Below are 20112 nucleotides of genomic sequence, written 5' to 3' on the forward strand. Positions count from 1 at the left end.
GCACCTCAACCAGGGGTGAAAGCCCCATTTTGGGTTAATAACTAGGGTATTGGTCAATGCCAGGCCGTGGCTGGTGGTGGGAGCTGTCCCTGAGGGCAGGGTGGGCAGCAGCGGGGCCGTACCCTCTCGAGGGCGAAGGTGCGCACAGCGTACTCAGCCAAAGTCTCTGACTCCACCAGGGTGATCTTGATGTCCCCGTACATCTCCGAGTCATCTGGCCAGTATTTGGAGCACTTCACCTGCAAGGAGAGGATGGGATGGGGTTTTGGCTCTGTGGAGGTGGCTTCTTGCCTGGAGGGAAGGGATGGGGTCAGGTGCTTACCCGGCCCACCTCCACCAGCTTGGTGATCATCACAATGCTGGAACAGTGCTCCTGCCACACCATGCGCCAGAAATCGTACACCATCTCCTGCTTGGGCCCTGTGGGAGGGAGGAAAGGACCCCAGGGATGGATGGGCACCACCAGCAGAACCCAGCCCCGGCAGCACCGCGATGCCACCGCGCCCTCCCTCCTGCCTCTGAGGCACAAACACCCCCACGGCATTTTAGAGCCCTTGTCCTGCAGGGTCATGGGGGGGTTTGTGGTGCCAAGGGGTGGGAGCTGCTCCACAGTGGCCCCCTGTCACTCTTTCCTGCCCCAGCAAGGTCAGATCCCACCAGGGACAAAAGCCAGCTGCTAAATGAGGGGCTGCAGAACCCCTGGCTGAGAGGGCTGGGAGAGCAGGGAGGGGATGCCACACTCACCTTGGGTGGCTATGAAGTGGTTGGACCTGTGGTAGCCCTGCAAGGGAAGCAGAGACATCAGTCCTGAGCTGGGGGGGACACTGGGACACCCGAGAGCTGGGGCACAGCCCCGTAAGACATTTCCCAGTCACCCAACTGGTCCTGCCCACCAGCACAGTGCTGCCCACCACCACAGGAGGAGGAGGTGGAGCAGTCACCCAGCACCTGGAACACCCTGTCCTGGGAGGGTGCACCTCCTGCATTCCATGGAAGACTCCTAACTCATCCCTGGTCTGCACTAAAATCTTTAGCAGCACCCAGAGGGCATCCCAGGATCCACCAGCTCCTGCTGCCACTGGCATTGCTGCCACAAGAGCCCCACTAATGACACCCCATCCCACAGCAGCCACGTGGTGCTGAGTGACATCCCTGCTCCCCTTCTTCATCCCAGCTGCTTACAGGCACCATTCCCAACTCTTAGCAGGGACATGCCAGCCCACATTCCAGCCAGGCTGCTGCCAAAGGGACCACGGACCCAGTATCCCACTCCTTGGCCATGGGCCCAGCAGAGTTAAACCACAGCACACATAGGGAGGTGACAGTGGCTTCTCCATCTCCCGTGGCTCCTTTCCCAGGGGATTTTGTGGGATGAATTCAACCCCTCCTCCGAGCACACGGGCCCTGCTTTCCCTGTGCCACACAGACCTCTCTTTCCCCTTCCCTGCACCATATCCAGGTTTATCCACACATTTTCCCAGCCTGCCTTTCCCTGATGTTATTTAACAGCACACTGCCCAGGGCAAGGCCTGGCAGGAGATGGGAGCAGAGGAGAGGGGGAACCATCTACTTACTTCTCGGTTAATCCGAATCTTAACGATCCCGTTGGGACACAGGTTTGAGAGAAAAAGATCAGAGACAGAGACATTAGTGAGGCACAGATCAGAGAGAGAGGTTAGAGCACACGACCCAGAGCAGGTCACAGGGAGACACAGGGGAGAAGGGACACAGGGAGGCTGCTCAGGCACTGGGATCTCAGCATCAGGCCACCACTGACGGACAACATCCTCTGGACAGGAGGGAAGAGTTGGATTTGCTGCTGCTTCTAGGAGATGCTGGAGCCTGATGGAGCTTTCCTGCACCTCCCCTGGTCTCAGCATGGAGGTGACGGGGGACATTGTTCTTGGGGACATCACTCTCACTGGGGCTGAGCTCTGCCCAGACTCACAGGCACCAGCAGGATCAGGGGTACCCCAGTGTGAGCCTCAGGTAGTCCCTTGGCCCCCTCAACCTCTGCATCCCTCACCCAGGGAGGACAGAGATCCACAGTCACAAAAGGAGGGAAAGAAAGGATAGAAAAAGGGAGGAGAGAGGAAATGAGAAAGGAGGGACAGAGCAACAAGCAGAAACTGGTGAGGAACAGAAACAAATCAGGCAGGTCCTTCGTGGTGTGTCTCAGGGATGCACAGACCAGCCCACCCTGGGCTGTCCAAACTCCTCAAAATGCTGCTGGACAGACCCTGACAGGCCCCAGGAAGCTCCTGTTGCAGCCCAGACCCCCCGAGACAGGCCCTGTCCCCACTCACATCGATGTAGTTGGCGTTGATGTAGTCGGAGTTGGGGTCACCCAGCAGCGGGTGCAGCTTCACACGGTGACGGTCGTCTGGGGACAAGGGGAGAAGGGACCATCAGTGCCTGGGGCTGGTCACCCACCGGGTCCCTGGGCCTCCCAGGCACCCTGTGCAAGCATTCTGCACCAGGAACCTGCAAAACTCAGGTGGGTGGTGCATATTCAGGAGCGATAAACACAAGATGGTGATTTAGACCAGCGTCATATCTCCCTGAACTCTGCCCAGTCCTGCCAAAAAGAGGGCACTCATCCTCCAGCCTAGCCAGGCACCAGGATGGCCAGAGCCCAGAAAGCTCTGCCCAGCCTCTGGTGTCCTCTGGGGTCCTGAACAATGCTGGAGTGGAAGGCAGGAAGCTGAGGACAAAGCAGGTGGAGAGCACCAGAGCTCCTGGAGCAGCAGGCTTGGTGTCTCCATCCCTGCAGGAATGTCTCTAGAGACGTGGCAGGGAGCAAGGGGTGGCTGTGCCACAAGGACTGGAGGGAGGTGGTGAAGAGCATCCTCTCTCAGGTGGGGTCAAGCCCTTCCCTAATCTTCTGTCCTAAAAACTCATCAGTTAACCCCCTTTTTGTCCACAGCATCCTGCACATCCGCACCAGAAGCTCCCTAGGGCAGGGCTGCAGCTTCTCAGAAGTCCATACAGGAAAACATACTTCAGGCTATGTGGGGCCTTCCAGCACCACCCAGAATATCCTGGTGATGGTGTCATCACCCCAAGATATCCCATCTTCAGGAGTTATCCAGCTCCAGCCAGGCCCTCCTCTGCTCCAGCCTGATGCCCAACAGGAGCTCTCAGGCTGGGACCCTGCACTGAGCAAGGACCTTCCTGCTGCCCTTGACCAACCAAACCCCACCAGTTTATTCCTTGCCATGGACTCGAGTCCAACCTTCCCCCAGAAAAGCCCCCAAAGCCCTTTAGAAGGTTTCTGAAGCTGTTTGGGGTGTCTAAAGGCACTCACATGTCGACACATGATCCTGTCTCCCTTTGGTCTTGTCTTTCTTCTTCGAAGCATCCCAGCCTTCAAAGAAACTCTGGAAGGAAAGGATGGATATCCTGAGCCGAGGGCAGGACTGTGGGGTCCCCTCCAGCCCCACAAGTTTCCTGGGGAGCAGGACAGACAGGGTGGTCCCTTTACCCCAACACTTGGCTCCATCTCCACAGCACGCTCTCCCAGCTCCACACATCTGTTGCATCCACAAAATGCTCCATTTTCCAGCAAATTACAGACTGCCTGTTTTTTTTCCCAGGGTTGGTTGTGGGTTTCTTTTTTTCCCTAAACCTCTCCAGCCCCCTTTCTCTCCCAGCACAGAACAGGTTTGTGTGTAATAACAGTAACATTCATAGATTGGTGTAAGAGGAGGAAAGTGGAAGGAAATTACATGTTTTCTCCCCTTCCATAATATCTGAGTGCTTTCAAATGACTAGTTCCAAGAACATACAGCAGCTTTTCAAGGAGCACTAATGATTATCACAAGCCCTGGTTTGTCCAATACATGAAAGGGGGGGGAAGCTCCTGTTCCTGACACAGCTGAGCATTAAACAGCAATTTCACTGGGAATTTTGATCCCCAAGACCTGTGGGACACGGAGGAGTCAGGAAATCACCCCTGCAGGGTGTGCTGAGGCAGAGGCATGTGAAATAATGTGCTCTGTTACAAGTGCTCTGGCCTGAACAGGTGGGATGGGCATGATGCAGCCAACAACCCCTGGGAGGGAAATCCCTCCTCTTCCAGGGATCCCCTTTTCCAGCATCCTCTCCCCAGGGTTTTTGTGGTCTTGGGAGCTGCCAGATTGCTTGTCCTTCGGCTACAGCTTCACGTTATCACAGGTGTGTCTGGGAGCAGAAGAACATGACATTGTGGTGCCCAGAGGGAGGAAGAAGAAGGAGAAGAAAGGAGGAGAAAGAAGAAAAGAGGAAGGAGAAAAGAGGAGGAGGAAGGAGGAGAAAGAGGAGGAAGGGAGGAGGAAGAAGGGAGGGGGAAGAAGGGAGGGGGAGGAAGGAAGGAGGAAGGAAGGAAGGAGGAAGGAAGGAAGGAAGAAAAAAAAGAAGAGGAAGGAGGAGAAAAGAGAAGAGGAAGGAGGAGAAAAGAGAGGAAGAAGGAGAAAAGAGAGGAGGGAGGAGGAGGATGAAGGAAGCATCCCCAGTCCTTGCAGGAGAGGTGGGATGACGCACTGCAGACAATGCTGGCAGGGCTGGTTTGGCTCCTCTCAGGGACCCGTTCAAGCTGACAATGAAATCCAGAGCTGCCAGGACCAGAGGTTTGATCCAGACCCAGGGACACCCCCCATGCTGACAGTGCCAGCCCAGAGAGCTGTGAGCACCAGCTCTGGAGCATCTTCTCCCTGCACGTGGATCCTGCCTGTGCCACCTTGTCCATCCCCCTGCTGCTGTTTAACAGGGGAGTTTATGCAGCACTGACCTGCTTTATGCCCTTGCTGTGGAACCACCAGCAGAGCCCCACCGAGACCTCACCTCTGTCAGGGGAAGGTCCCACAGCGGACCCCACAAAACCTGATCCCCCGCACTGCTGCCAGGGGCTGGGCAGGCAGGGACAGCTGGGAGGGCTGCAGGAGGTGTTCTCACCTCGTACTCCTGCTTGAAGCCGTAGCCCTCGGCCGTTTTCATCTGGTTGATGTGCTGCAGGAGGTCGGCCACGCGCACGGCCGGGTGCAGCTGCCCCGTGTGGTACGGGGAGCCCTTACGGCCACACTGGCGCCGCGGGGAGCCCCCCAGGAGGCTGCTGGACTCGTTGACCACGCTGCTGCGCTGATCACCTGCAAAAAGAGAGGGGCAACCACAGCCCATCAGGGGGGCAAAACCTGGGGCAGCGTCCCCGTCACCTCCTCGCGCTCGCAGAGGGAGGAGGGAAACACCCCCGGGAGTGTTTTGGTCTCCGTGGATAGCACCTGTGGTAGTTTGGTCCGGGCCTTCCTCGGTGACCAGTTTGTAACCAAAGAAGGGCCCAGATTTACCCAGTATTCCCTACGATTTTTACATAGCCAGGCTATAAGAAGAAAGGAGGAGAGGCCTTTGCTCTCTTGCCTTCTGGTGGCTTGGAGGGGCAGGTTCCCTGCTGTTGAGTCTGCCCTGTTGGAGAGCGAGGCCTGGTTGGGCCTTGTCGACCTTGGGAGACGGAGGGTGCCGGCGATCGTTCCAGAGCGACTCTCGGTTGTCCCAAGGAGAGTAGTGAGAGATTTCTTTGCTAACTCTTTTAGTTGCCAGATATTGGGCTACTAATCGGGATATATATATATATATATATATATATATTTTATTTTGGTTTTGTTCCTTTTTCCTTCCCCCTTCCCTTGTGAAATTGTATATATATTTCAATTGCATATAACTGTAATATGTGTAAATATATTTATATATATCACTTTAGCTGTCTCTCTCTAGTTTCGGTTTTCTTGGTTGTTTTTTTTCCCTCTTCTCCCTGAGGTTTTGGGGGGGGGACACACACGACTTCTTGTGGTAAGGTTTGGAGACTTGGCAGGGAGCCAGCTTCAAACCATATCACACCTTATCTGGCTCTGTGCTGTACATTGAAAATGGATTTACATGTCACGTAAAGGCCTCTCTTCGGAACAGTTTTGCTCAATGTGACTTGCAAGCAGCCTGTGAAGTTTAGTTCGTTTGAATTATGTAAAAGTACTGACTTCCAGGCTGGAGTGAACCAAACTGTTGGGGCTTAACTCCAAGGGGCAGCCAAGCCCCGCCAGCCACTCCCTCCCTCCCCATTCCTGGGATGGGGGAGAGAATTGGAAGGGTAAAAGTGACAACACCCGTGGGTTGAGATAAAGGGAGTTTAATGGGAAAAGCAAAGTAAACCAAAGAATTAATTCCTCGTGCTCTCTACAGCTCTTCCTACCCCACAAAGCTAAAAATACCCATCACGGCCTTTTTAGGACTCCAGCAGATCTATTAGAAATCAGTAGGCAAGACCTTAGGGGGGTTAATAACCTTATTTCCAATTAACTCCAATGCAGACAGGCAAGAGCTCTGTGCCCAAATATTCACACAAAGTCCTGAGTTGAAATATCACCTTGCCAAAGTCTCCAGCTCAGCTTAACAGTTAATTTTCCTCGCTGCTAGAGAGCGGCACCGTGTTCCTCCCGCTGCCACAAATGGAGCTGGCTGCTGTTTAATGGGGGAGTTTATGCAGTATTTACCTGGTTTGTGCCTTTGCTGTGTAATTACCAGCAGAGCCAGACTAAGATCTCACCTGCATTTGTTAAGGGAAGGTCCCACACCAGATCCTAAAATCAGGGTTTGCACAAAACCTGATGCTCTGCGTTGCTGTCAGGGGTTGGGCAAGCAGGGACTCATGGAAAGGTTTGGGTTGGAAAGGACCTTAAAACTCATCCAGTCCCACCCCCTGCCATGGGCAGGGACACCTTTCACTATCCCAGGTTGCTCCAAGCCCCGTCCAACCTGGCCTTGGACACTTCCAGGGATCCAGGGGCAGCCACAGCTTCTCTGGGCAACCTGTGCCAGGGCCTCCCCACCCTCACAGGGAACAATTCCTTCCTAAATCTAAATCTCTCCTCTTCTAGTTTAAAACCATTTCTCCTTGTCCTATCGCTATCTGCCCATATAAAAAGTCACTCTTCCTGTTTTTTCTAAGCCCCCTTTAGGCCCTGCAAGGGGCTCTCAGGTCTCCCTGGAGCCTTCTCCTCTCCCGGTGAACACCCCCAGCTCTCCCAGCCTGGCTCCAGAGCAGAGGGGCTCCAGCCCTTGGAATATCTCTGTGGCCTCCTCTGGACTTGCTCCAGCAGCTCCACATCCTTCCTGTGCTGAGCACCCCCAGAGCTGGATGCACCAGAGATTTGATCTCACTCCCAGGCTGAACCAACAGGACAACCCAGGAGTGCCCCATGACCCGGCCTGGGATTAATGAGAAATTAATTGCTGGCACTTGCAAGGTGCTGACGGCTCCAGGCAGCCACACGCTGAGGAACCACCCAGGTTTCCCTGAGGATTAGTGATTTTCTTTTAAATGCACGGAAACTGAGGCCTGGTGGGGAACAGCCACCAAGAGAGCAGCCCATTCATTTACCCTCGTTAATTAAGGACGTTCACAGCCATTGGGGGCTGTCCCCAGCCATGGCAGCCAGCCCAGCCTCCCCAGCTCAGCCCACACAGAGCCCTACCAGCCTCTGAGCGTTTCAAGGACAGCAACCAAAAAAAAAAAAACAACATAAATACACCTAGTTCTATGTATTAAGAAGAAAAGTTTGCCCTCTGGGCTTCTGTTATCCGTGAGACAATGCCGGGAATCACATTAATCCCACAGCCCGTGCGGAAGAGCCGCGTGGAAGCGGCATCTTGAAGTTACTGTAACAGATGTTATTAGCATATGGTTGGAACTGGGGCATCCAAGGAGTGAGTTATTTTACAACTAAATCAGCGTGGAGACGCATCCTCCAGTGGGTGGGAAGGAATCAGTCTCCCTCAGATGCGAACACGGGGGCTCGGTAACCCTTGGAAGGCCAGGGTTGGGTGTGCTGGGGAAGGCTGGTGTAAAGCTTCCAAGCCCTGAGCGAGTGAAGAGCTGGGGTTCACAGCTCCAGGGGGGGTGCAGACAGGTTCTGAGCCCACAAACGGCCTCAAGCTGCCCAGCCACAAGCTCAGATCTCCACGTGAAGAAGATGCAGAGACCCAGCTCGAGCAGCCCACGAGCGTTTTCCCTTCAGCACAGCCTGGATGATGATAAAAGTTACCACAGGCACCGATGAGATCAATGCCCTTGGAGAGTTACACAGGGCAGGGAAAAGCCTGCAACGTGCCACACACATCAGGCTAAAGTAGATGTAACACCTTCTTACTGAGCCTTGGATAAATATACAGAGAACCACAGAATCTCCTGAGCTGGATGAGACCCACAAGGATCATCGAGTCCAACTCCTGCCCCCACACAGGACACCCCAACAATCCCACCACGTGCCTGAGAGCATTGTCCAAACACTCCTTGAGCTCTGGCAGGCTGTTTCTGGGATATTCAGGGATTATTGGGCACCCTTGCTGTGGCTGGATGGGAGCAGTGGGATGCCAGGATTCCCCATCCTTACCTTGGTTGCCACAGCTGTGGGGCGGGAGCAGGGGAATACCGGGGTTCCCATCCTTACTGTGGTTGCTGTAGCTGTGGGATGGGAGCAGTGGGATGCCAGGACTCCCATCCTTACCTCTGTTTCCATAGTTGTGGGTGTCCATGAAGGACAGCCCCAGGCGCTCGTCCTCCTGCAGGGTGCTCTGGTCGGTGAAGCTCCTGTCGATGGCACTCATCATGTGGGTCTTCTCGTGCCGGTAGTTAATGGTTGCCTTGGTCATGTTCACAGGTTTCCTGCAGTAGGGAGGAAGCAGAAATAAGCAGGGCTCACCCAAAGGTGCTGTAAGATCCCAGGGTCACCATGCTTTGGTTTTGTGCTGTCTCCAGCTGGATCATCCCTTGCCGGCTGCTCACGCTTGATGTCCCATCCTGTCCCCTCCCCTGGGACAGCCAGGAGTGCTCCATGTGTAAGCAAAGGCTCTCTCCAGCCATCTGGCATCACGTGGGTCTGCCCCAGCTCCCCCCAGCCCGGTTTCTCCAGCCTTGCCCCACCCATTGCCCCCCGAGCTGCAACACAGCCCATCCAGCACACCACGGGCATCACTCTGCTGCACAGGGCAAGTGCAAGGAGGACACAGATCCCAAAAATGCTCCAAGGGCTGGAGCCCTTCTGCTCTGGAGCCAGGCTGGGAGAGCTGGAGGTGTTTAGCCTGGAGAAGAGAAGGCTCCAGGGAGACCTGAGAGCCCCTTCCAGCTCCTAAAGGGGGCTTAGAAAAAACAGGGGGAGAGCAACTTTTTACATGAGCAAATAGTGATAGGACAAGGGGAACAGTTTTAAAGTAAAAGAGGAGAGATTTAGATCAGTGGTTAGGGGTAAATTCTTCCCTGTGAGGGTGGGGAGGCCCTGGCACAGGTTGCCCAGAGAAGCTGTGGTTGCCCCATCCCTGGAAGTGTCCAAGGGGAGGTTGGATGGGGCTTGGAGCAGCCTGGGTTAGTGGAAGGTGTCCCTGCCCATGGCAGTGGGGGTAGAATTAGATGATCTTTAAGTTCCCTTCCAACTCAAACCATTCTGTGATCCTAAAACCATGCTGGGGGCCAAATCCACCCCAAAGGACAGGCTGGACCCCCTGACTACACAAGTGCTCAGCACCCACCAGAGAGGCTCTTCCCCCAGGGCAAGGTCCCTGTTAGGCATCTAACAAAGATTCTGGGAAAGCTGAGGAACAGAACCTCACACCCCAAATTCAAGACCCTGAATGAATATTTTTGAGAGGCAGCATCAGGCTATGAAGAAGCCAGAGCAGGGCTTAAACCAGGGGAGGGATGAACAGGAGATCTGAGCCCATGTCTCAGTGGGGCTGGGACACTGCAAGACGCTGCCAAAATCCAAAATTCAACCCGGAGTCACTGACCCTTCCCCTTCATGTTGCTTTCTCCCTCTAACAAGCTCAGCAGCGTTATCTTCCCAAGCCAAAGAGACCCTTAAAATGTACTGGGCAGAGCTAAGGACTTGTTGGAGCAGTAGGGTGAGTGGGGTGGCCCCGAGGAGGGTAAAGGAGAAAGAGAACGACAATTACTCACGGGTAATAGGAATAAGAATAGTAGTTCCTCCTGGCAAGCGTGCAAACAAAGAGAGCAGCAGAAATTGCATAAGCAGCTTTTCTCCAGCACAGAGAAGGGGGGGTTACAGTGCTGCCAGAAAATTAAATGCACCATAAAGGTCCCCTTTGGCATCCACAGGTTATTTATTCCAGGCAGGAGCCAACATCCCGCAGCAGAGCACAAGCACCGGCTCTCAGGGTGACCACACTAGAGGTGGGGTGTGCCCACAGTGCCCTTGTCCAAGGGGCTGTTCCATAATTTTTAAGAGTGAACAGCAAACATGTCCAAAATGTAGGGATTTCCCTCAGGGAGCTGGTCAGGGGCCCAGTGGGATAGATGGGGTTAGGACATCACGTTTCCAGTGCACTTTTTCCTAGGAATGAGTCTGTTCCAGAGCTGCCTTCCCATTCCACCACATCAGTGTTTTTCCAACGGCAAAACACTCTGGAGGAGATTTATGAGCTCATCCCAGCTTGCCCACAGCCCCAAACTCAGGGCTGTTGGCATCGGGTCTGATTTGTGGCTCTGGTTTGTCCTTCAACAGGTTCACCCTGGGATGCTGAAGCAGAGCTGCTCCTCCTCCTCCTCCTCAGCACTGGGAATGCAGCAGCCACACTCATGGCTTCCCACCCACAGCAGCACTCCCCAAAACACCATCAGCACCACTGGCATTTGCTCCATCAGAGACAGACCTAATGGAGTCACAAGCCAACCCTGCACAGGTGCCACATCCCCGCTCTAAATCCGCAAGGATCCCTCCGGGGCGCACGGAGACACAAAGAGCTTTGCACATTTCCACGGGCCGAGGTTGTGCCCCGCTGGTTTTCTCTCCCCCCCTGGCTGTTCACCTACTTTGCTCCATCATCCCCAGCCCTGTGTTTAATTGCTGTCCTTTCTCCCTGGCTTTGAGAGCCCCCCCGGCTCCGGCCCCGCACGGAAGGAGCCGCTTTCCAGGGCCGCTTTCCAGGGCGTTGCACCCAAGCAAAAAGCAGCGGCCGCGTCCCCAGCGCTCCCAGGGATGAGTGTCCTGGAAAGCCCTCGCCCTCCTCCCTCCCACCCCACTGAGGTTCCCCCACCCACGCTGGATGTGCTCAGCTTTCCAGAGAGCCGGGGAGTGTGGGGATTCCCCTGGGGGTGGCAGAGCAGTTTGGGGGTCCCCAAGGATCATCAGCCCGGGGAAAACCTCCCCTCCGGTGCACGCCCAAATTTTAATGACTCGTTTAGAGCCAGCTGGAGATCTCAGTAAGGGACTGTCAACATTCCACTGGAAGCTCAGTGCTTCCCCATTAAAACAAGCCAAGGAGGCGCTGGACTGCTCTGAGCACCCACACCCAGGGGTGACCAGGGTGGGCAGCCCCCTGCCCGACCCCAGAGGGGTCCAGCATTGGACTGGCCCCAGCCCAACCCCTGAGGGGGAGACCTGCACAGCCAGACCCTCCAGACCTCAGCCAACAGCACTCCCATGGATGGATCCAGCCCTGGGCTGGTCAAGGCAACAGGGAAGCCCAGAGACATCTCAGTGCAGATGAAGCTGATTTTTGTCATTTTGGGCTGAGGGTTGCAGGGTTGCACACCCTGGGGTCCCCTGGCTGCTGTTAGAAGGGGAAGAGCTGGTGGGATGGGGACAGCCTGGCTCAGCACTGTCCCAGGGCCTGGACACGGGCCAGAAGCATTTCCATCTCTGCAGAATCACCAGGGCAGCACAAAGCCAAGAAGTAGCAGCAAAAAGAGGCAAAAGACTGAAAAATACACGGGAGAGGGACAAAGCTCCAGAGCCCTGAGGGGGAAGGGACATCCCCAGGACTTTGCTCCTTGGTCCCCAGTGCCTCCTGAGATCCCACAGTGCCTGGTGGGATGCACAAGCACACGGACACCCAGCTCGAGGGAGGGTCTGGGGTCTGCCCAGCGCAGCACAATCACCACCAGTAGCTCCCAGTTAGTGCTGGGGTGGTGGAGAAGGGCTGAGCTCGGGGGAAGGGACAGATGAAGCACCAGCCATGACACCAGGTCTCCTTACCCTTTCCGGATGGCCACGATGATGGCTCCCAGCAGGATAATCAGGACGATGAGCCCCCCAGCACAGATCCCCAGGATCAAGCCCATCTCCTCCGAGTGCTGTGACACCTCCAGGGGACGCTTGCTCTCTTTGCAGGCAGCTGCCAGGGGACAAGGACAGGCAGGAGGGGTCATCACTCAGCTCCAGGGGCGTTGGCAACATCATATATGGAAACACTGGGATTTGTCCCATGGGGTGATCATTGCTCCATGAACACATTATTCCACCAAGACATTACAGGGCTCTGCAGTGCCACACTATGACCACGGGCAAGGCCCTCTCTCAGTTCCAGTGGGGTGAGACAAGTCCCTTTGTGCCACCTTTTGTCACGCCCCACGTCAGATCAGCCATCCCCGGATTCAGCACCCAGCACTACTGACTCCAGCCTGCCACCCCCACCATGACAACGGCATCAAGAGGGAAAACGCAGCCAAGGGGAAAACCCCAGGCACCAGAGGAAGAGGGAAAGAATAAAACCATCACACCCAGCCCGACCAGCAGCAGCACCGGTCCCCACACCCACCGGCACGGCCCCAGCCACCGGAGGAGCCGCAGGGTTGGAGCCACAGCCTCGGTGGGACCCCCCTGGCTGGGAAAGGGTGGGCTCACCTTTGCGGGCGATCCGGACACAGTTCAGCCGGGTTTCCTACGGAGGTAAAAAAGGAGGATCAGTGCTGGATGATCCCAGAGCTCCGCTCCCCACTCCCGCTCCGAGCGAGGCTGGGTGGATGCAAGGTCAGTCCGTTGGTGCTTTGACCCCCCAAATCGAGGGAGTTCGCTGGTGATTTGTGCTGCAGCACCCAAAGAGCTCCTGGGGACCCACATCCCAAGAGATGCTGCTGAATGAGCTGCCCCCAGCATTCCCAGGGTTAGCCAAGTCCACTGCTCCTGGCACAGAGGGGACGGCAAAGCTCAAGACCATCAGAGGGACCCAGCAGATCCAGGTAAGCTGTGGGTCACCAGCTACAGCTAAAACATTCCCAGGTCATCATCCAGAGCTTCATGGGGGTTTTCTTTCCATCAGTTAAAGTTTTCAGCCCCAGTCCCAGTGCCCTGTATGCGCTGACAAGTTTGCCAGCCAACAGTTTTAACATTTGCCATGTAGGGACGGGTTCAGCTAAAATATTCCATCTTTCCATGCATCCAACTTCTGCTGCAAAACAAAAAAGCACCATCTTGGCAGGATTGCCTTCTTCTCCAAGCATCCTCAGGACACCGTTGCTGGCAATGCTGCTCCATCCACCCTTGGACTGAGACCTGCCCATGCCACAGGCCCAGGGCAGGGTCGGCTCCAGCCCTGCTCTCCCTGGGGTTACCAGCTTCTCCTTCTCCTGTTTCTTGCTTCATCTGGCACAAAACCCTTGAACAACTCCAGCCAGGATCCAGCCTTTTTGCAATGTCTGACAGCAGCCAGGACAAATCCATTGCCTCCCAGCAGGAAGGTTATAAAACAGCATCAGCTACCAGTTATTATCCAGCAGTGCCCAAGCGAGCCAGAGCCGAGATCCTCCCTGTCCATCTCGGCTCTAATTACAACCCAGCGAGGTGTGAACGACCCTGGAGCCCAGGAAAGGATTCAATAACCAGCACCTTTCCAGCAAGATGGAGCTATGCAGGATGAGGATGGAGCCGTGGTCCTGCTGCTTTGCTTTCACCCTCCCCTGGGTGGGATGGGACGTGCTGGAGCAGGTGATGCCGAGAAGGGTCCCGGTGGTCCCATCAGTGACTTGGAGGAATCAGCCCAGGGATGTGGGGGTGCTGTCAGAGCAGGGCTGTTGCACCTTCACAGAGGGAACAGGCAGCAGAAGGCAGGGAAAGGCAGCCTAGGAGCTCCCAGGAGTTCTCTGGAGCTGGGATTCGCTGTCCTGTCAGCAGTGGGTCCCAGCAATGCACACGCAGCTCCTGCTGTCCAAATGGTCCTTCTCCACACCAGGATGAACCCAGGAATGGGGTGTCCCATGCACTGGTGCTGGTTGGAGTGATGGCTGGTGGGTGGGGGAGGTTGGACTCCTCCCTCTCCAGTGTCAGCACTGGGATGGGGACAGGCACAGCCCAGGAGTGCTGGGAGGAATGGGACACCCCTCCATGGTCCCAGTGTGCCATAAGGGCAGCCCAGAGCACCAGCTCCCCCTGAGCAGGACACTGGGGGTGAGCCCAGAGGGTGGCCCAAGGGGGACCTCAAACAAGCCCCGTTTTTCCTGACCCCCCCAAACCCCAGCCTGCCTTCTGCCTGGTCCAACCCACCGGCCGGATGGGGGTCCCACGGGCACTCACCCCTTTGAGGTTGCTCATGGCTTGGAAGTAGATGAGATAGGCCTTCTTGGGCTCCAGGGGGGGGTTCCAGTAGCCGCTGTAGGTCTGGTTGTCCCCCACAGTGAAGGGTTTGGCCTCAGTGAGGCTGCTGGCGGGCAGCTCTGCCCCAAAGTAGTGCACGGAGCCCCGGGACACGGCGTCGTCAAAGGTGAGGGGCACCGGGAAGCATTCCGGCCCCCCCAGCTCCCGCTTGAGCTTCTTGGGACGGTCCTCCTCCACTATCACCTGGTAAGTGCTGGCAAGGGCCAGGCACGGGTTAGAGTCACACAATCACACAATCAGCCAGGTTGGAAAAGACCTCCGAGATCTTTGTGTCCAACCTGTGACCCAACCCCACCTTGTCACCCAGCCCGTGTGGCACTGAGTGACACATCCAGTCTCTTCTTAAACACCTCCAGGGACTCCAGGGACTCCACCCCCTCCCTGGGCAGCCCCTGACAATGCCTGATCCCTCTCTCTGTGAAGAACCTCCCAATTTCCAACCTCCCTTGGCACAGCTTAAGCCTGTGCCCTCTTGTCCCACTGCTGGGAGAAGAGACCGATACCCAAAAATAGCACTGGGAAAATCACGGTCCTGCCCTTCCTTTGGAGCTCCACCGTGCTGTCCCACCCCATTTGTGGGGGTCTCACCCTCCTACAGCCCCGACCTACCTGATGGGAGCCCCCCTGCCCTGCGCCGGCCGCAGCAGCACCGTGATGGTGCTCTCTGACTCGCTCAGCGGCGATGGCATGTCCCCATAGTCGAAGGTGGGAGCTGCAAAGGGAGCAGGGATGAGTTCTGGCCCTCAGGGATGAGTCAAGGCCCCCAGGGATGTGCTCAGAGCTGCCCCCAGCTCAGGGGGGACACTGAGGCACGAGCAGTGTGACCCAACAGTGTGACCCTCCAGGTCTTGAACAAGTGTCAGGGTTGGGAGAGGACCCCTGGGTGTGCACTGAGGGGGGTTAACAATGCTGGTCTGGCAGAGGGGAGAAGACAGGAGCGGGATCCAACCTTGGCAGGACCCAAATGCTCCAGGGTTTAAAGATGTGCCCAGGGATGGCACCAGTCAGAATCACTGGCACTTGGAATCACTGGAATCAAAGTGTGACCTTTACCCCTGGGGCAGAAACACACCCAAGCCAGCCCAGCAACACCCCTAGACCAAGATGAGGGACCCCCCTCATGCCTGGCATAGCCCTGTGGCCCCCAAACCACCACTGGCAGCCGCTGTGGTCCAGCTTGAGCTGCTTTGCAGTTTCAGTGCCCCCATCTGGGCTCATCTCAGCCCGTTTGCTGCAGTTAATGGTGACACCACAGCAAAGAGCCTCGAGTACTGCGTGGCTCATTAATGAAGCCCAATTACACTGAGAGCTCACACAGCACCAGTCACCAGCACTGGGCTGGCTGGACTCCCCAGCCAGGGACCCACCAAGTTGGGGGGCTGCCTGGGGGGCTCACGGCACAGCTGCCACCCCCAAGAGCATCCTTCCATAGCAGCCTCCGGTCCCCACAAACCTCCCAGCCACCAAACTCACGGGAGCGATGCAGAGGGTCGACACCACCCCAGGATATCTGAGCGGAGGCGAAGCCGTGGCATGGAGCCACAGGAACCTACCGGAGATGTTGGTGGTGATCTCGGTGAGTGCCGTCTGGCCAAAGCCCTTCCCGGTGCGGGCCCGGACTGAGAAGAGGTAAGTGGTGCCGGGGTGGAGGTTGGAGAAGACGTGGTAGGTCTCGTTGCGCAGTTTGGACACGGTGCGGCGCGGGCCGGGCACGTTGACGGCCGGGTCGGACGACTCGATGCTCTGGTAGCTGATCTGCAGGGACAGGGCAGAGCGTCACCCGTGGCCGTGGGAGAGAGGGGAGACCCCGGATTCGGGGGAAAGGGATGAATTCCAAGGGGGATCATGGGGGCAGCCTGGAGGCAGAGGTTTTTTGGGGTAAATCAAAAGCAGAGGTTCACTGGAAAAGCCAAAAGAAGGGCTTGAGGGCAGCAGCAGTGCTGCAGTCGCCTTTAATCCCCATGAGCAACAGCAGCAGTTATCCCAAATTCCCTCCACTGTGTCCCCCCAGCAGGACTCTCCCGTGTCCCTCTGTCCCCACCCTGGGAGTGCAGCCCTCCGGGACGTACCTCGTACTGTGTGATGAGGCCGTTGGGCTCCACCGGTTCCTCCCACTTCAGGAATATCATGTCCTCCAGCGGGGTGAAGGTGAGGGACTCCGAGGCGATGCCCCCAGGCACTGGGGAAGGAAAGGGGACATGCTTGGATGCAGCACAAAACCAGTTTGGAAGGAGAAATCCTCCAGGAAACCCCTCCAGGTGGCCCCGTGACCGAGCCACCACATCCCCTTTGCCATGTCACCCAGCTCCAACATGTGCCACCAGACAGGGCTGGTGGCTCCCCAGGGAGATGCTCCCCAAGGCAGTGATGCTCCTGGGCCCACTGGTGACTGCCACTGGAGGAGGATGTCCCCCCCTCCCACGGCACAAATCCCACAGGTACCATTTCCAGCAGCAATTCCCACCCACCGGCACCGGCACAACCTGCCCCAGCTCAAAATAAATCAATCCCCTTTTCCCCCACAACTTAAATCCCCCCAGGAGCCACCAGCACCCTGGGGAGACACTGCCAGCAAGCAGCAACATCCTCACCTGCAGACAGACATGTCCCAGCCCTCCCCTCTAATTAGCACCAGCACAGTAATAACTGTAATCACCAACAGCGATCAGCAGCACCGGGATCGATATCCGCTCCTTTATCGTGGATTTCTCCACGGAGAGGCAACGGCTTGGGAAAGTCCCGCTCCCAAAACACCCCCCCATCTCCTTGCAGAGGGACAGCAGCTCTGCCCCTCTGCTTTGCTTTTTATTTTTTTCCCCCCACAGCTTTTGTTCAGATCTAATTACGGGGCCGGGAGAGAGGGAAGGGAGGGATCTCCTCCCCCACCGTGCAAACACGGCATTTCCACTTGATTTACAACTTAATTTAATCAGAGGCACTGTGTCCTACACGTGTACACAGGCTCTTATTAAACCCTGGGAAAATTAAGGAAACCTTCGGGGCAGGAATGTGTGTACCTATATATTTTTTTTTTATATCTTATAACCTATGCTATATATATAATTATGTATTATTTTCTATCATTATGTATTATATATGACCTGTAGTATATATACAGTTACATCTTATTTTATATTATTATTATATATTGTATCATCATTAAATTATTGTCTAGAGTACAATTTATATATTATCTTAATATTATAACATATATAGCTTATATATTTATGTATGTAGGTATAGGCATGATACACCAGGTTGAGACCAGCAGAGGATGCACACAACAGCTTCCAGATGTGCATATACCCCTCTGCCATCCATATATGCACATATATATATTTATTTATGGATTTATATCTATTTATTTGGGCTTGCATGCCCTGCAAGGGAGAGAACTGGCTCCTCACAGCACCAACACGCTGCAGTGGCATTTCCACAGGCACCCGGGGTTGAGTTTCATCATTTTGTGTACACAGAACAAAATCTCCAGCTGTGGGTCACCTGCATCCATATGGAGCACTGAAACACCAGCTGGAAAACCTATGGATCCAGCAGATTCCTCCCCGTGTCCTGCCCCAGCACGACTTTGCCCGGGGTCCAAGAGGATGCTGCGAACAACACCCTTGGTTTGGCTCAGCTGTTAACGCCCCAGAGATGGGGGTTCCAGCCCAAAATCAGGGTTTATCACCTGGGATGTGCACGTGCATCTTTGCAGCCCACCAAGACCAGCCCCAGCTCTGCACCAGCAGATGCTGCCACCAAAACTGGCCTCGTGCCAAAATAAACCACAATTAAGGGTCCTGTGATTAATGAGCCTTCAGCACCTTGGCTTAATTGCACGGGTGGCTGCTCATCACCCAGTTCTAGGAGCAAAACTCCTTCTCCTCCTCCCAGGCAGGCAGGGAGATGCTGTGCCAAGCCCACGTGGAATAAGGGCCGTATATCCATAGGTGGATATCCATGGACCCATCTCAAGGAGGCCACACGTGCCCACGGCCCCAAGTTCAATCCAAGGGGGAAGCCACCAGCCCCAGTTAATCGAGGCACAGGGAAAAGCAGCTGGAGTGATTACAGTACAGCAAAAAGACATCTGGAGCTCCTGTATTAATATTCCATCAGAAAACAGCTGGAGCAGTCACAGCCCAGAGAGAACAGCTGGAGCAATCAGAGCTGGAAAAGGAACCGTCGGGAGGGAGGAGCTGGGTGCCCCTGGAGGGGCAGGCTGGGAGCTGGGGATATGGAAAGTGCTGCTGTGCAGAGGAGGGTGCTGGATTTAGGATCTGGAGATGAAAACGGGACTTGGAGACACTTCAGGTTTCTTCAGACACTTCAGTCCCACTCCAGCTCTGGAGGTTTTGCTTTCCAGCCTGGGAAACAGGAGGGACGAGCATCACACACACATCGGTGGGTCCCAAATCACGGAGAGTCCCATGCAGGGGAATTCCACGGAAGGCTTCTCCTCAGGGGGTCTGGAGCCAGTCTTTTGCAGTTATCAGTTCTTCCACCTTAATTGCTGATTCTTCATGCTAAAAAAGTGCTTTGGAGATTAATTCTGGTTTTGTTTAACATGTGACTCTGGGAGAGCCGGGGATGCTCCTGGTGCTCAGCACCCAGCATCCACCCAGGCCTGCAGCAGCTCCTTGCACCCACACAAGCTCCCACGGAGCAGGATGAGGCCCCCTGGCCCCACCAGCCATGAGAGGGACAGCTCTGACCCTGTGGGGGCTGCCCAACTGCCCTTGAAGGGGCATCACAGCACACGGGGGAGATCCCTGTGGGGCAGCAAAGAGGATGTGACAAGCAGGAGTCACCAGTGGGAGAGGCCAGCCCTGGATGTGGCCTGTCACTGATGGGTGGCACCAGACACACGGAGCCAGCCCTGTCCTGTGCCTCCTGCCATATCCACTGCTCTCCAGAGCCCAAGTGACCCAAACACTGCTGATGGAGAGACACAGTGCAGGTAAGGCCAGACCTGGGAGACCTGTACAGTGGCCCCAGCTCCAGGACAGCCTTGGAGAAGATTCCAAAACAATGGAGCAATGGAGCCTCCAGCGAGGACATCACCCCACTCAGGTGCTGGCAGCAGGAACCCAACCCCGGGGCACAGCCAGAACAGGGGGAAAACAACAGCTCAGCCTTTCAGGAGCAATGCTGTGCCAAAAAACAAGGGCCTTGATCACCACAGAGCTCATCTGCACAACCTGAACTTGCTCCAGGGCAAACTGAACTGGGGAAGAGCACTGGGGGAACCGAGCAAAGCTGCTCCTGCCCTGGTTAACAGCTCTCTCCCAGGAATTCAGCAGCGCTGGATCCATCGGAGACCGAGCAGATAAAAGACGTTACCTAAGTACAAAGCATTAATTGTTTTAATTGCTGTTATTATCACTACCAGGCTTTGGTTCCCAATAAGGGATGAGTGAGGAGGCTTGTGCTGGGAGGAGCTGGGCATCAGCCAACTCTCACACCCTCCACCAGACCGGACATGGGTCAAACTCCACTCCGAGGACGAGGGCACTGTGTCTGCAGTGACACCCCCATCCAGCCCCCAAGCACTTCCCTTCCCCAACCACCATCACTGCCCCTTTCTCTCACCTCCCCCTGCGCAGCCCTGAGGCTGCAACACCCTTTTCACTTCCCTGTAAGAGCGATGCCACAGGAGATATTCCCACCCTGGGCTGAGAGCCCACCACAAGAAACACACCGA

At 55.7% G+C, this 20112-nt stretch overlaps 1 protein-coding gene across 4 annotated transcripts in view; it reads right to left on the reverse strand.

Annotated features, from left to right (window-relative positions):
- Positions 1–20112, reverse strand: part of PTPRU (protein tyrosine phosphatase receptor type U) — a 67425-nt gene that overhangs the window by 17777 nt on the left and 29536 nt on the right. Inside the window, exons 9-23 of one of the 4 annotated variants that reach the window (XM_027714649.2) lie at positions 16478–16587; positions 15962–16163; positions 15018–15120; positions 14328–14601; positions 12663–12699; positions 12015–12153; positions 9977–10006; positions 8532–8689; positions 4933–5123; positions 3308–3380; positions 2307–2383; positions 1575–1592; positions 745–781; positions 323–420; positions 123–239 (exon numbers count right to left, since the gene is read on the reverse strand). In XM_027714649.2, the coding sequence (XP_027570450.2) occupies positions 123–239; positions 323–420; positions 745–781; positions 1575–1592; positions 2307–2383; positions 3308–3380; positions 4933–5123; positions 8532–8689; positions 9977–10006; positions 12015–12153; positions 12663–12699; positions 14328–14601; positions 15018–15120; positions 15962–16163; positions 16478–16587 (1664 nt within the window). The remainder of the gene's footprint in view (positions 1–122; positions 240–322; positions 421–744; positions 782–1574; positions 1593–2306; positions 2384–3307; positions 3381–4932; positions 5124–8531; positions 8690–9976; positions 10007–12014; positions 12154–12662; positions 12700–14327; positions 14602–15017; positions 15121–15961; positions 16164–16477; positions 16588–20112) is intronic. The other 3 variants (XM_039389932.1, XM_039389931.1, XM_039389933.1) reach the window with 3 other exon arrangements.

This window comes from Pipra filicauda, unplaced genomic scaffold (assembly GCF_003945595.2).
Source record: "Pipra filicauda isolate LSUMZ 115617 unplaced genomic scaffold, ASM394559v2 scaffold78_size3787270_pilon, whole genome shotgun sequence".
NCBI lineage: Eukaryota > Metazoa > Chordata > Aves > Passeriformes > Pipridae > Pipra > Pipra filicauda.